The following is a 14,582-nucleotide window of genomic DNA, read 5'->3' as shown; positions in this document are numbered from 1 at the left end:
CAGATGCCGCCACACCACAGACTCTTAGAAAGAAACAAATTTGGAAAGGGGGAGTGGTGGCTGAAGGTAAAGAGTGGAGAAGAGGAGATCAGAAGAAATCAACAAGAACGAAAACAAGAAAGACTCAGTGCAATAGGGAGGGGCCTGAGGCCCGGAGTCGGAAGCACATCCCATGTGTGTGATGACCACTCGGGCTGCAAGGATCCTCTCTTCAGAAGACATCCCCGGACACCTCTTTTCCATTGCATACTAAAGGCCGACATATGTCAGGCGCTCATCTGGTCCGCTCTCTCTCCCCACCCTCTAGAATTCGGATACACCCAGGCAGAGGCAGAGGCGTGGGTGCAGCCGAGCACGGTGCACGCTAGACCAGCGTTTACACAGGGTTAACTTCCATGTAAACGTGTTGCTGAGCACAAGATAATCACGCAGGCCGTGCCATGGAGGGCACAACGTTCAGAGGTTTTATGCAACCCCAAACAAAACATTCTGCTAAAACCCACACCCAAACAGCAATCCCACATAACCAATCCTGACGTGTCGGCCTACAACGTCTCCCATGAAAAATAAAATGTCCACCGCTATTCTGACTATTCATGAGGCCAAACTAAGCTTTGGAAGCTGGAGCACAACGTGGTGTTTGATGTGTAAAAGCGGCACGCTGACCCCATTTTCATCTTCAGGTAATGTGAGAGGACAATTTAAGGCTTAAGTGCAGGCAGCGAGGGAAAGCCACACAATGGCAGATGTTCCTTGATTCGGGGGCTGGGCACCTAATCAAGGAGAAATACTTTTTCAAACCCATTGCTCACAAACGCCATATGTATGTTGTAATTGTGAGATCATTACTTTTTGGTTACTTGGCAATTAACTTCTGAGGTAATTTTTTTCATGATAACTGCAGCCACATTTCCCACACACATTACCTCCTGTGTATAGAATGGAAATCTAATTACTCTGTCCTGGGAAATTGCTTTATCTACCTGCAGGCTAGAAATTGCATGATAAACCCAAAAAGATAACCACCAAAATAGAGAAGTCATTCAGTAATCATTTTTCAGCAAACAAAATTAATGTCGACCAGGAAAAATATAGCCATTATCCCCTTCTTAAAAAGCCACAAAGATATAGGAGAAAAAGAAATAATCGAAACACAGCTTTTTTATTCTAAAAAATAAATAGTAAGTCTGAAAACACATTTGAAATGCAACTGAATTATAGCCCTTGCCTTCTGAATTTTAAGCAGTGCCAAAAATAATCCTCTTACCTTTGCTCTGCTCCCGTACAAAAATACCAGTCTATTGTGGGTTCCGGGAATCCCGCTGCCACACACTGGAGCATGCCATTCTTGAGCCTGTCAGACGTCAGGATCTCTGGTTTTGCTGCAGGAAGAGAAATAGCCATTTGTCAGTCTGTTAAACATCCCCGGATGATTCTCTCCATTTTCTTATCCCATCCCTAGGTCCTTTAGGAGGCAGCCAAGGAACCTGACTTGCCACTCTCCCAAACACCAGGGATGGGAGATACCCAGGGTGGCACGAGGGTTCAGTGGGGTACCGTCCATGGCATGGACCCTCCCCATCCATTGAAGGCACAGGGATCCTGAGGAGCTCTATATGGCAGAGGCTGCCAAGATCAACCTGGCTGGTTTCTGCTTCAGGTCAAAAATCAGCATTCTCAACTTAGACTCCTTGCCAATGGGAGTTCAAGCCACTCTACCTGCCTGGACACTTCATGTTCAATGACGGGCAATGGGATAGATACAATTAGGAGTTGTTGCAGACAAATAGGAGCTATCCTCTCCTTTAAGGATGTGCAAGAGTTGGATTGCTATCCTTACAGGAAAGTTAAAAAGCGATAGTGAATGACAGTGTGAGCATCTAAACCTTTATTTCACAAAAAAACACAGACAGAAAGTGGGAAGAGGAAACTAGTCCCATGGTTTTGTTCATATATATTATCCACAGCCTGAGTATAATCAGCAAAAACATAAATTGTACCAGCGGGAAGACTCTAATTTGGCAGTCCTGTGTAACTACAATAATCAATTGATATTCAACAATTTCAAATTCTTGAAATTATTTCTCAAGTGAAAGGAAGATGAACTCCTACTGTACGGTTCTGATGGCAATATCCTCGAGGGCTTCTAACCCTTTGAGGATGAATGTGGTTAATAGTCAACATCCTGCAGGTAGAGATGGTCCCCTGCGTCACTGGAGACAAGCGCAGGCTATAAGAACCAGCAGGGCAGGGGTGTAGTGGACAATCCAAACTGATCAAGCTTCCATCCGAATCCTTCTCTTAACTCTTTCTTCATCTATAGAAAGGGCATAATGGCGACCATCCTGCAGGGTGGTGAGTAAATGTGACGGAGCACGTAAAGAGTTAAGAATGAGGGCTGTTGCGATATCCCATCAGGTAAAGAAGATTGCCACCAATCCCGACTATCTGAGTTTGATTCCCGGGACCCACACGGTGGAAGGACAGACTCCCACCAGCTGCCCTCTGACCTCCACGTGTATGCTGTGGTATTCACACACTCTTATTTTCACAAGCATGCTGGGGCATATGGCACGCAAATAAGTAAATGTGATAAACATCTTTTAAAAGAACCAAGAATGGACTCACAGATGTACAATGATGCATTTGTTATTTCTACTATTACTGATTTAGTTGTTTTCTATTGGAATGCTATGCCCCCCCCCAATTAAGCAAGTTGGTTACAGATTAAATGGACAATATTTACCACCCTTCATTCTCCCTTTAATGCTCTGAAAATTGCTTCTTTAAGACAGTGTGACGACAGTGTGTTTTAACCTGAAGGCTGGGATTTCAACATCAATTACACACAAACTCATAAGAGCAACAGATGAGAGAGGGAAAGACTGACGGGTCAGAAGCTTAAGGAGTTTGTTTTCCCGAAGGAAGTAACGATGATAAATGACATCTCTGCAGGACCACTGCTCTTCTGCAGAGCACCCCACCTCCTCAGAAGCAACATGGGTTGGCAGAGATCGGTGTCCACATGCATGACACACCCACCTGTCACTCAACCTGGTCCTGCTGATGGCAGGCCATTTGGCAAACACCACAAAAGAACCACTACTCTCCAAAGCCATCCTCAAGGTAGGAGCATCCTTGAGAATTTGGATCTAATGCCAGCTTTCACAAATAGAGCAAGAAGACGAGCCATCATCTTGCGAAAGCATCCATCTGGCAAGTTTCATTTAATTATCACGAGCAACTGTGGGATCAGGCTGAAAAGTAGGGCACAAAACAATAGTGGACTCTGAGGAGAATGCTATTTTGCTGGAGACCACAGCAGCCATACGGTGGGTCCCTCTGGACTCAGCTCCAGAGTCACCCTCCTTTTCTAAGCCACCCCACACTTCTTCCTAGCCAAGCTCTATCCCCATTCCTGGGGCCCCGAGGAACATCCGACTTTGTTATTCAAGCTCACGCTTTGCCTCCTTCATCAGACTTTCAATGGCAAGAGCCATAGGTTAGACTAATGGCGTAGGTCTGGTGGCAGTAGACACCCAGTAAGAGCTGGGGAATGGATATGAGACCACCCACGGGAACAAGTGATCAATGTCGTAAGGAGATAACTGGAGTTTAACTGTGGCTTTCCTGGCCAGGAGACCTAGTCCCCTTACTCTCAAAACAGAGAAGCAAGAGACAGGAAATCTACATGTACACCTTAGACAGGTGGAGTCTAAAAAAATACTGACATTAACAATGAGTAGGGAAGTCTACAAAGAGGTGGCGGAGATGGCAGGACGCAAACATCTCAAGCTCATTAGCTGGGTCCACTGATTTTGTCCCTCACCCTTGCTTAGGGCCATCATGTCCTAAGATGGACAACAGAAAAAGAATTCCTAAACGCTGAAAGGGCACCTTATGGCATTAACAGGGCATAGGGATTGTTTCTACTTTATTCTTCCAACCTTTTTTTTTAATCATACAGTGAACATGGAGCCAAAAGTGAATGTATAAAACGTTTTTAATTAAAAAATTGGAACGGCTCAAACATGCATTATCAATTATTCTTTGCTTTAGTGACAAGCCTTCTAGCATGACACCTGGTAGCAGTTACATAATGGCTGGCCGCGGCCGGCGATGTGGTCTGACTGGCCTACTTGCTCCTGGGTTGGTCAACTGAGGAGGTTTTGGTGGTTGGTTTTAAAGCTGCTATCCAAGGTGGGTCATTACCTGAGGCTAGCTGAATTGCTTTTGTCCTGTCGGGCCTCAGAGGGCCCTAAACCTTAGGTGTGCATTAGGCTTTCTGAGACACCAAATGAAGATTCCTTCTCCGACCCCCAGCTTCTGTAAGCCAAAGGGCTGACCCAGCACTTTGTGTGGTTTTGTTGTTGTTGTTTTTTTTTTTTTTTTAAACAAAGTATCTTAAAGGAACCCAATGGAGGCCAGGACTAGAAGGGACCAGAGAAGCGGCCCACAGTTCAGAAACACTAGCCCTGAAGGTGCACGTGGGGACCTATGAGTGAGGGCCTCCTCCAGTTTTGTCCTCCTATTTACTTAGTCCCAGCCCTGCCCTCAGTATTGGTGGTGTGATACCTCATTCTGAAAAGGCTAAGTCACACTGGTCCAGTGTGGGCTGTCCATGGCAGGTTGTATTAGGAAAATGTTTAATGCATAAAGAATGAGCTAGGTAGAACTGATTCCTAAAATGAAAATCTGAGCTTATCTGCATTTTGTAAGTGGCTCAATGCACCATGTATGGCATTAAATATGCATTCCACTGCTAAAGATACATAACTCTGCAATTCTCCAGGTTAAGTCAGAGCTGTAGTTTCTTAGACATTCTGAAATAAGTAGGATATCAAATGACACACTCCCTAATTCCTCCCAAGTTGGGGTTTTTGATAAGCCTAAGAAGTGTCTAAGTTACATGTTTCCTGTGCAGATTTTTTTTTCAAATAGCCTTTTCCATTTGAAAAGCATTGTAGACTTAAGCCATCCGGTATCCTCAACAATGATCAGCGTGTAGGCAGTAATTTGTTAATGTAATGTGAGAATTTGTTGCTCATGCAATTAAAATCCGAAACACTGATTTACCCCACAGATTGGTGATTTTGAAAAATATTCTTCTCAGCACCATCAGGTCCATGCGGAAAACAAGAACAAAATTAATTTTAAGAATGCGGTACATAGAACAAGAGTTGGCGGCTAGCACCGGGAGGCTCCAGGCACACAGAAGGAAGCTGGGGAGACTCGCCTTCCATTCACCTCCTGCAGGGGAGTGGTTCTGAGTAGACCTTCTCTGGCCCTGCCCACCTTAACCAGCTCCCATGCCCAATACAATTTGCCCGTACTCTATAATCAGCAGGAGGAGGGGCAGACTCCAAATAATACAAGGCCAAATGGGAAGTGGTCCGAAGGATGGATTTTTGTTTTTACAACTCTGGGTTTGCTGGGGCAGAATGGTGATGCAGTGGCCATGTTTAACAATCTGTCACCATTCTAGCTGGGTCTGGATAGAAGATATATTCCTGTCACAGTATTGTTATAATGAGAGGGAATGTAAACCAGCCTCAAACAGCAGTATAAAATAACTGTAGCTGATTTAAAAAAAAAAAATTAAAAGAAATATTATAGGCATGTGTTACAGAAATCCTTAGAATAGAAATTTTGGAAATATATTGCATTTTGTCCCTTCTTGAAGATATCTAAAAACTGGCAAATGAGTACTTTGGCCTGGTCTCATCTAGGCCAGGCTGACTTCAAGATCCCTATGTAGCCAAGGATGACCTTGAACCTCCTGCCTCCACCTTCAGAGAGCTGAAATTACAGGAGTACACCACCATGCTCATTTATGTTGGGGAGATCAAACCCACGGCACCTCCATGCATGCTAAGCAAGCTCTACAAACTGACCACACACACCACCAACCCCCCAAAATAGGCCATTTTAAATCAGAATTTTGTCCAACAAACAACAAAAGTAAAAACTTCAACTATAGTCTCCTATACCCAGATATTTCCAACGCAGAACTCATTTTAACAACCAATGCCACCTTAATGAGGTGGTATCCCCAACTAGATGATGAGTTTTATTTTTCATTTTATTCAAAAATCTTCTGGCCTTTTTAACTACTTAAAATTTTTTTTTTCTTGATCCGTTGGCTGCTCAAACCCAGTGACCACATGTGTAGTTTTCAGAATCCCTGTTCTAAAAGCCATCAGAAAGAGCCCCTAGGAGCTGGGGAGAAGGCTCAGGGGTCATGTGCTTGCTGTGCAAGAGTAAGGAAAATTCGAATAGAGTTGGGAGCCCCAGCACCTACTGGCAGCCCAACCGGTAGCCTCGGTACGGAAGCCGAGACAGGGGTTTGCTGGTTACCTAGGCTACTGCATCAGCAAGCTCACGGGTCAAGGGAGAGACCTTGCTTTAATAAGGAAATGTTCAACCTCTGGCCTCTACACACACTTGTCCACCTGCATGTGCATACAGATGGGAACATGCAAACACACATGCCTAACGCCACACAGACAACTAAAGAAACAGACAACATCAAAACCCTCCTGGTTTCAAGATGGAGTCCCCAAATAGCGTCTCCACTTGGAGGAAGCCTGCTTCAGTCAGACTCCTTAAGCTCAATTCCTGGACCCTCAGTGCCATGTAGTCCAGATGCGGGCCGGGCCGGGGCCCTGAACGCCCATCACAAACCTATGTGCTCTGCCAAGACGCACAGGCACAGGCTGAAATGTCATTTTTCTACTCTGCAAAGTAGGTAATTCATTTTGCCACATAATTCAGAGGATATTGACATAATGCCCACAGAAAAATTATGTACCTATTCTTGGATTAATTTAAATTCCCGCTGAAACAGAGGCGACCCTGCATCCATTTATAAACGAACAAGGCTAATTTGATGTGAAAACACACCTGGCTCAAATGAAAAGGAAATTTCCACACAGCAGAAGGTCCACGATCTAAAAGGACTATTCACGCTCCTGTCGGGAGGGGTCAGGGGGCAACGTCATCGAAGTTTACAGTCACACACTCAACCTACTTCTTGGCTTTCCCACATTTAATTTTAAAAAAAAAAAAAGTTAGACCACATGAGGCATCTAGGTAACAGGGACCCAGGGACCCAGGAAGGTGGCTGCATTCTCCAGAGGTCTGGCGTTCACAAAGACACTGTCAGTAGCGTCACACACACCCTGAGACCCATTACCTTATGAGAGGTGAAGGAAAGGAATGATGGACATTGGAGCCGAGAAAGATGTTTAGAAGGACATCTACTGCCGTCTTTTTTCAGAGTCAAAGAGCCAAGTTCTATGTCAATGGCTCGTTTCCACACGTTTCCCTCCAACTTCAACATCTCTAGCCATTCTAGTATCCAGAGATTCTCTTTCTCTGGAGAGATTTTATAACGTCACATCAAGGGGCCCGTGAGATGGCTCCGTGGGTAAAGGCACTTGCCTCCAAGCCTGACAACCTGAGTCCAATCCCTAGGAGCCACATGGTGGAAGGAGAGAACTCACTCCCTTAAACTGTTCTCTGCCTTGTACACGCACAGCGTGGCATGGATGGATGTGCGTGAGCGCCTGCGCGCAATGGGAAACAACTGTTAAAAAAAAAAAAAAGTCACATCAAAACAATACTCAGTCTGAGTTTAAGAGACAATAAAAACAGATTCGAGTACGGCCCGATCTCAAATAAATGTATGAAGTCTCCTAATAGATTAATGTGAAGACCAGCAACTATTTTTTACATAGATTAACTACCACACTGAAGACAACCTGAGAATTAGTCCTTAATTTAGAATGGTCCTGAGAACTGACAGCGTGTGGAAGACGTAAGAGCATGAAGCACAATGACAGATGGCAACTTCCTAACTTCCAGGCACTCGGGCAAGGTCACTCCTTCAAGATTAAACAAGATGATTATAAACTCCTGACAGGTTCCTTTTAAAAAACTCAGCCACATCATTTTAGAACTGTCTTACTCTATAATGTCTCAAAATCGTATCAGATGTGGGCTTAAAGGAGTTATGAAAGATCTGTACAAAGAGATACCAAGGGGAGGCTGTGGAAGAATATTTTACGACTTGAAAAGATATTCTCAATACATCTGTACTCAACACTAAAAAGCCAGGATACGAAATAACACAATCTCATCTTGGTTAAGATTTATTTATTTCATATATATGACTGTTTTGCCTACATGTATGTATGTGTCCCAAGTGTGTGCCTGTGCAGGGCAGAAGAGGGAAACTGATCCCCTGCAACTGGAGTAATGGATGGTTGTGAGCCATTATGTGACTGCTGGGAACCAAACCTGTGTTCTCTGCAAGAACATCCAGCTGACAGCCTCATATAAATAAATAAATAAATAAATAAATAAATAAATAAATAAATAAATAGATAGATAGATAGATAGATAGATAGATACACACACACACACACACACACACACACACGGTCTAGAAGAAAATTAAAAAAAAATAAGGGATATTAACAATGGGAAGTAATGAAATATAAAAACAAAAAACTTTTAAATGGTAAACATAAAATTTATTTTTCATTTTTGCTTCTTGATACATTTTCTGGGTTTACCAAACCTAACTTTTGAGGTAAGAAAAGCTTGAATTTAAAAATATATAAGTAGATACATTCAACTACACTGCAGGACGGCCTGCATGTAAATCACACAGCATACCCAATTTGCCAACAGCAAAGGTGGACCTGGCAAGCCAGCCATCTAGACCACTTCAGACCGCCTGCCAGCCATCTGGGTCGCCCACCTGGCTGGAATCTCAGGGTCCTTTACCAGTGTGAAAGCAAGAAGTCTTGCCTTCAGGGACAGCTCAGTGTGGGGCTTGGAGTCTGCGCTTGAAGAAGTTCCTCATGCAACAAGATAGCAAGGTCACAAGCATCGGGTGCGTTCCAGTCACTGGGAAGCCCCACAGCTTCCAAGAAGCAAGTCAACAGTAAGGACATCCATGAAGGACCGCTCTATTTACGGTTTCAGAATCCCAGCTACTAAGTCCAGGAGCAAGCCTCCGAGCAGCACTAAAAGGCAAAAGCCTTCCAAAACAAAACCCCACAGAGAAAGGCATGATGGTTTGTTTGGACACCTACTCATTTGGAAAATCTTTCACCCCCACCCTTTTTAATAGAAAACAGGGTTGCTGGGCATCCAATTCAAGAGGCAAGCCTTAGGCTTCAATCCCAGTATCCAAAAACCAACCACTGAGGAGCAAGAGGAAGACAGACACATACTCTAAGTGCTAAGAGGTGGGAGGAACTTTCCAGTTATGGAAAGCATTCTCTTAGCTTTACTGTTCCTTGAGGATTTTTTTCAAGGGCAGGCTTGCTCCAAGCCCCCAAATTGAGCAGTCCTTGAAGGCAGGCCACTGTTCTCGTTCCACACTGGTAAAAAAGACCCTGAGATTCCAGCCAGGTGGACAACCCAGATGGCTGGCAGGCGGTCTGAAGCCATCTCCATGGCTGGCTTGACAGGTCCACCTTTGTTGTTGGCAAATGGGCTTGCAGGCTGTCCCACAAATAGCTGCTTCCACCTAGTGAGGCTCTAGCCATCTGTAACTGGATTTATCGATTGATAACCCCAAATACAGCCAAAGCAGTCTGGACTTTGCGGAAGTGGTCAAAGGGGAACTTTCTCATCAAGAAGCATCATTACGGGTGATTTATTACTTTGGCTGATTTTGGTATATAAATGATCATGTGAGCACCAAGCAGGATGTTAATTATTTGGTGCAGTGATTTAGAATTAATCCATTAAAGAGCATTTTCTTAACTTGTTTCTGGTGCCTGGTTAGCACCCTTCCATAAATGGAGTGAAGCTGTTGGTGGCACTGAGAGTCAATGTGATGTGGTCCAGCCATCACTGTAGACTCCAGTCACGTGAGCTTCACACAAGTCGGCTCTACAGAAGCATCCTGAGGAAGGTGAGTCCTCCTTTCCCTCCCCGCTCCCTGTGGACCTCAGCAGCCCTCCCTCATGGCTGAGGTCTGTCACTGAAGGGAATACCCTTAAGACTGGAGAAAGAGCTATCCAGGACCCTTTTATACAGCCAGGAGCTCCCGATAAGCGATGCAGGCTGCCCACACAGCTGGCCGATAGAATTTTTTCCCAATATCGAGAGCATTCTGGGAAAGAGTAGTGTCTTTGGAGTAAAATTTGGAGTTTTTAACAATTATACACTTCTCCTCAATTTTCATTTGCAAGGGAAATACATCACCATTTCCCCCCAAGGGCATCTAACTTTTCAGAACTAAGAATTTGACTTCTACATACACCTTGGGCAAGCACTCCCAAGAGGAATCACAGTAATGCAAATTCAAAGGGGGAAAAAACGTGTGGCTTTGTTTTGTTTTAATGAAAACTCCAAGTCTCCTATATAAGGGATTGGCTCCCTACCCCCCACCACTAACTATACTGAAATCTACATGAGAAAATTTCAGAACGAATGGACTTTTCAAGAATTTAGACCACTGCAAATCAAGGACTTACATTAGCATTTCTTAGCACTGAATCTTGTAAGCAATTACACATCAGTGTCACTAAGTAGCCTGAATTTCTGTGCTAACCCGGCGCATTTATTATCTTGACTTTCATTAATTCTAATTTTTGCAGTACATAATTCCTTTCCCCCTGGAGGCTAAGCTTATTTACAGAATAAACCATGCATAGAATTACCCATAACTGTCATCGTTACCCTAGGATGTCAGAATGGACACAATGATTCCCAGAGTTTCGATGTTTAAAACAGTTTTGTTTGGTTGTTTGTTGGAGACAGGTTAAAACACAGCTCAGGCTGGCCTCAACTCACCACATAGCTCAGAATGACCTTGAACTTCTGACCTTCCTGCCTGGGAGTATAAGCACTTACCACCACGCTTAGGCTTGGCTTTATGCAATACTGGGGACGGAAGCATGATAGGGACGCATTTTACCAATTGAACGACATCCCCAGCCCTTGATTTTAGCTTTTAAGTCCACCGGAAAAAAATCAAAAAAATAAAAGAAAGAAACCTAACCCATAATACTGTCAACTGTAACAGTCCAGAGCAATTGCGACATGCCTCACAAGAGGTGGACAGTTTGAACAAATATGCTCACTGTCAAAGCCATTTGTAAATTCAATGCGCCTTGTGAATGGAATGAATGGCTTTGTCAGCTTAGCATTTGCAAGAAACTGATGTGAATGAAAAGGCTTCCCGAAGAGTTTAACCTGGAGGGCAGAGCCCATTGCCTGTCCTCCACACACCCAGCGGGATGAAGCAGGCACTCCATCCATGGCAAGGTGCTTGCTGGGGAGCTCGGCCCTAGACAAGGCCTCCCCTGACAGGGGGAGATCATGTTGGAAGTTGGTGGAGTTCCCCAGCAGATGTGGTTGTAACTGACCCTGCCTGGTGGGGCAGGGCAGCCTCATAAATCAATCGGCGGCCATTCTAACCACCCCCCCCCAGGAAAGTCAGAATGTACTGCAGTGGTCAGTACTGCGGTACTCAGTGTCTCATGCCCCAGTGGCAGCTGGCACGCTGGGAAAGAGGTCTCTAAATGCCCCCTCTGGCTGAGAGGCCCAGGCAAAAAAATGACACGATGAGCTTCTCGACGTGTTCCATGGAGCATGCTCCCCTATGATCTGCTGCCGCTGGTCCACAGGGGAAAGGCACAGGAACACATGAGTGGCATTCGGAAGGAGCAATCTGGTAAAACGTTTCTTATACCTGTGAAACCTGACAAAGCCTTATGCACTGTCCACCGGTTTCTTCATTTTGCTTTTGAAGGGTTTACAACACGGTCGCATTTACCAGGCGGACACTTCCGCCTAGCCATTTCCGGATCAAGGCGTCTCGTAGCTAGGATACCCGGCGGACTCCGCCTAACAAGTTCCGGGCCAAGGGGTCTCGCGTGATCAGGGTCCGTGACGTTACATGGTCACGTAAGCGAGCAACGTGACCATGTGATCTACGCACACGTGTGGAGTAGTGACGTGACCTGGCCACGCCCCCAGCCGGTTTTTAAAGCGGAGCGCCATATTCCCGGTTCTCTCTTCTTCCCTTCTCTCCTCCACGCACGTGTCTCTCCCACAGGCCTGCGCACTCTCTATCCCTGTATTTCTAATAAACTCTTATAAGCGGATTCTGTCGTGTTTCGTGACGTTTCCTTGCAGGGTAAGAACACAACGCAGCTAAATAACTAACATTTTGGTGCCGAAACCGAGCGGGCGCTCCCGGGCGCTTTGCGCCCGGCAGCCCGCGAACCGGGGAATCTGCTCCGTACGCGACAGACCGCTCTCCATTCGCCTGAATCCGAGTCACGGCACCAAAATGTTAGTTATTTAGCTGCGTTGTGTTCTTACCCTGCAAGGAAACGTCACGAAACACGACAGAATCCGCTTATAAGAGTTTATTAGAAATACAGGGATAGAGAGTGTGCAGGCCTGTGGGAGAGACACGTGCGTGAAGAGGGACTGGGAAACATGGCGCTCCACTTTTAAAACCGGCTGGGGGCGTGGCCAGGTCACGTCACTACTCCACGCGTGTGCGTAGATCACATGGTCACGTTGCGCGCTTAACGTGACCATGCAACGTCACGGACCCTGATCACGCGAGACCCCTTGGCCCGGAACTTGCTAGGCGGAGATATCCGGGTCCACCGGGTATCCTAGCTACGAGAGACGCCTTGATCCGGAAATGGCTAGGCGGAAGTGTCCGCCTGGTAAATGCGACCGTGTTGTAAACCCTTCAGCTTTTCTGTTAGCTGGCTCTTACTGTATTTTTGGGAACACTGATCTACAATGGATTGGGGGTCTTGGAGCAGGTAGGTGGGAGAGGCCTACTACACTCGGAATCAAGTTTTGCATGAACAATTTGCACATTATGCTTGCAAAAAAACTGATTTGCCTACTGTCGTCTCTTAAATTAGTTGAATATTAAGGTTTTCAGAAGTAGGTAATTTTGCCCATGTGTAATATATTAAGCTCCCTTGATTAACATCTGAATTAATCTAGAAATATTTGAATTGAGGGCCAATGAGATAGCAAATAATCAAAAACTGTTCTGAGGAACAGAAATATTAATTAACATTTCGTTTGGAAAGGAGGAGCTCTGTGGCCCAGAGTTTGGGATCATTAGCTCCATCCCACAAACCTTGCCCCCACACCCAAGGAGGTACAGCGTTCATCAACAGATTTAAAATGCTGGGGGAGGGGGGGAGTCAGCCACATAAAAGTATACATCATAAGCATGTGACCCTTTCCCCCCTTGAGACAGGGTCTCACTGTCTAAACCAGGCTGGCCCTGAATTCACAAAGATCTACCAGCCTCCACCTCCCAGAATGCTGGATCAAAGGCAGGCAGCCATGACACCCAGTTCAAATACATCCTGATGCCTGTGGTGGCTCATCTTGGTTGTCCACCTGACTGCCTCAGGAATCAACTAAAACCCAAAGCTGCTGTGCACTCCTGAGAGGGATTTTCTTGATCAGATTATTTGAAGCAGGAAGATCCACCCTAAATCTGGGTCTTCTTCAGGATTCCAGGAATCCTCCTGGCCCTCAGCGCCATATTGGGACTACTGAGACATTCAGCCTGGTGGACTGAATGAGACCGCCATTGCTGGACTACAGTGACAACATTCTGTAAGCCAATCTAATAATTCCGTGTGTGTGTGTGTGTGTGTGTGTGTGTGTGTGTGTGTGTGTGTGTGTGTGTGTTTTCTAGCAGGTCTGTTCCTAGCACTCTGACTGATACATCCTCTTCACCAGGAACCACAATTCTAGAAATGCTGATATAGCCGAGCAATAAAAAAGCAGTCCAGAGAAGACCTTTACTAGTTATTTCTCCTTCAATAACAAATGGCTCTGACCCCACCCAACCTGCTGTCGTAGCAAGGCAGGGGCAAATGGGAGAACATATATATGTGAAACCATGGCGGGTAAGCTGCTCCAGGGGCGGGAAGAAGCTCCCCTGGCCGCCCCGCCCCTCTCCCACCCATCCACAATCCCCTTTAGTCCAGCCCGCTGCCCAGTGCCTGAGGTTTTTTTGTGGGGAATTATTCTGGTTTGATCTGAAACATCCCCAACAGGCTCATATATCTGAATGGTGGATCCTCCCTGCTGATGCTGTTTTGGGGGAGACTGTGGAACCTTTGGGACAGGAGGCATGGCTGGCAGAGGAGGTCACTGAGGCAGGCCACTGAGACTGGCTTCAGGCCTCAGTTCTCTTCTTCCCGATTCGTCAGAAGGTGAACAAGTTAAGGTGCAAGCTCCTACAGCCACAGACCTAACCCCACAGACATGCCCTCCCCGCCAAGATGGGCTACTTTTCCTGCAAGCACAAACCCCAACCCCCTTCCCCTCAAGCTACTTTTTCTGCATTCTCTTGCAACAAGTAGCTAACAAAGGAAGGCCCCCCTGTGGTTCCCCCAGACCCCACACACCGAGGATGAATAACTCTAACAGTCACTTGCTTACTGGGCCATCTTCTGGAACACGCTAGCAGGTGCCATGTTGTTATTCTTCATTATCAATGCAGGCTGGACCCAGCGCAGAGCCAAGGGGAAGCCCTTCACTCGGCAGAAGCTGCA

At 45.8% G+C, this 14,582-nt stretch overlaps 1 protein-coding gene across 2 annotated transcripts in view; it reads right to left on the bottom strand.

The window, feature by feature from the left end:
- The window catches only part of Kit (KIT proto-oncogene, receptor tyrosine kinase), a 79,198-nt gene that overhangs the window by 15,550 nt on the left and 49,066 nt on the right, over positions 1–14,582 (bottom strand). For both annotated transcript variants that reach the window (XM_028857963.2, XM_028858019.2), the window contains exon 8: positions 1,268–1,382. In XM_028857963.2, the coding sequence (XP_028713796.1) occupies positions 1,268–1,382 (115 nt within the window). The remainder of the gene's footprint in view (positions 1–1,267; positions 1,383–14,582) is intronic.

The sequence above is a fragment of the Peromyscus leucopus genome, chromosome 10 (assembly GCF_004664715.2).
Source record: "Peromyscus leucopus breed LL Stock chromosome 10, UCI_PerLeu_2.1, whole genome shotgun sequence".
Lineage (NCBI taxonomy): Eukaryota > Metazoa > Chordata > Mammalia > Rodentia > Cricetidae > Peromyscus > Peromyscus leucopus.
This window is presented reverse-complemented; position numbering and strand designations above follow the sequence as displayed.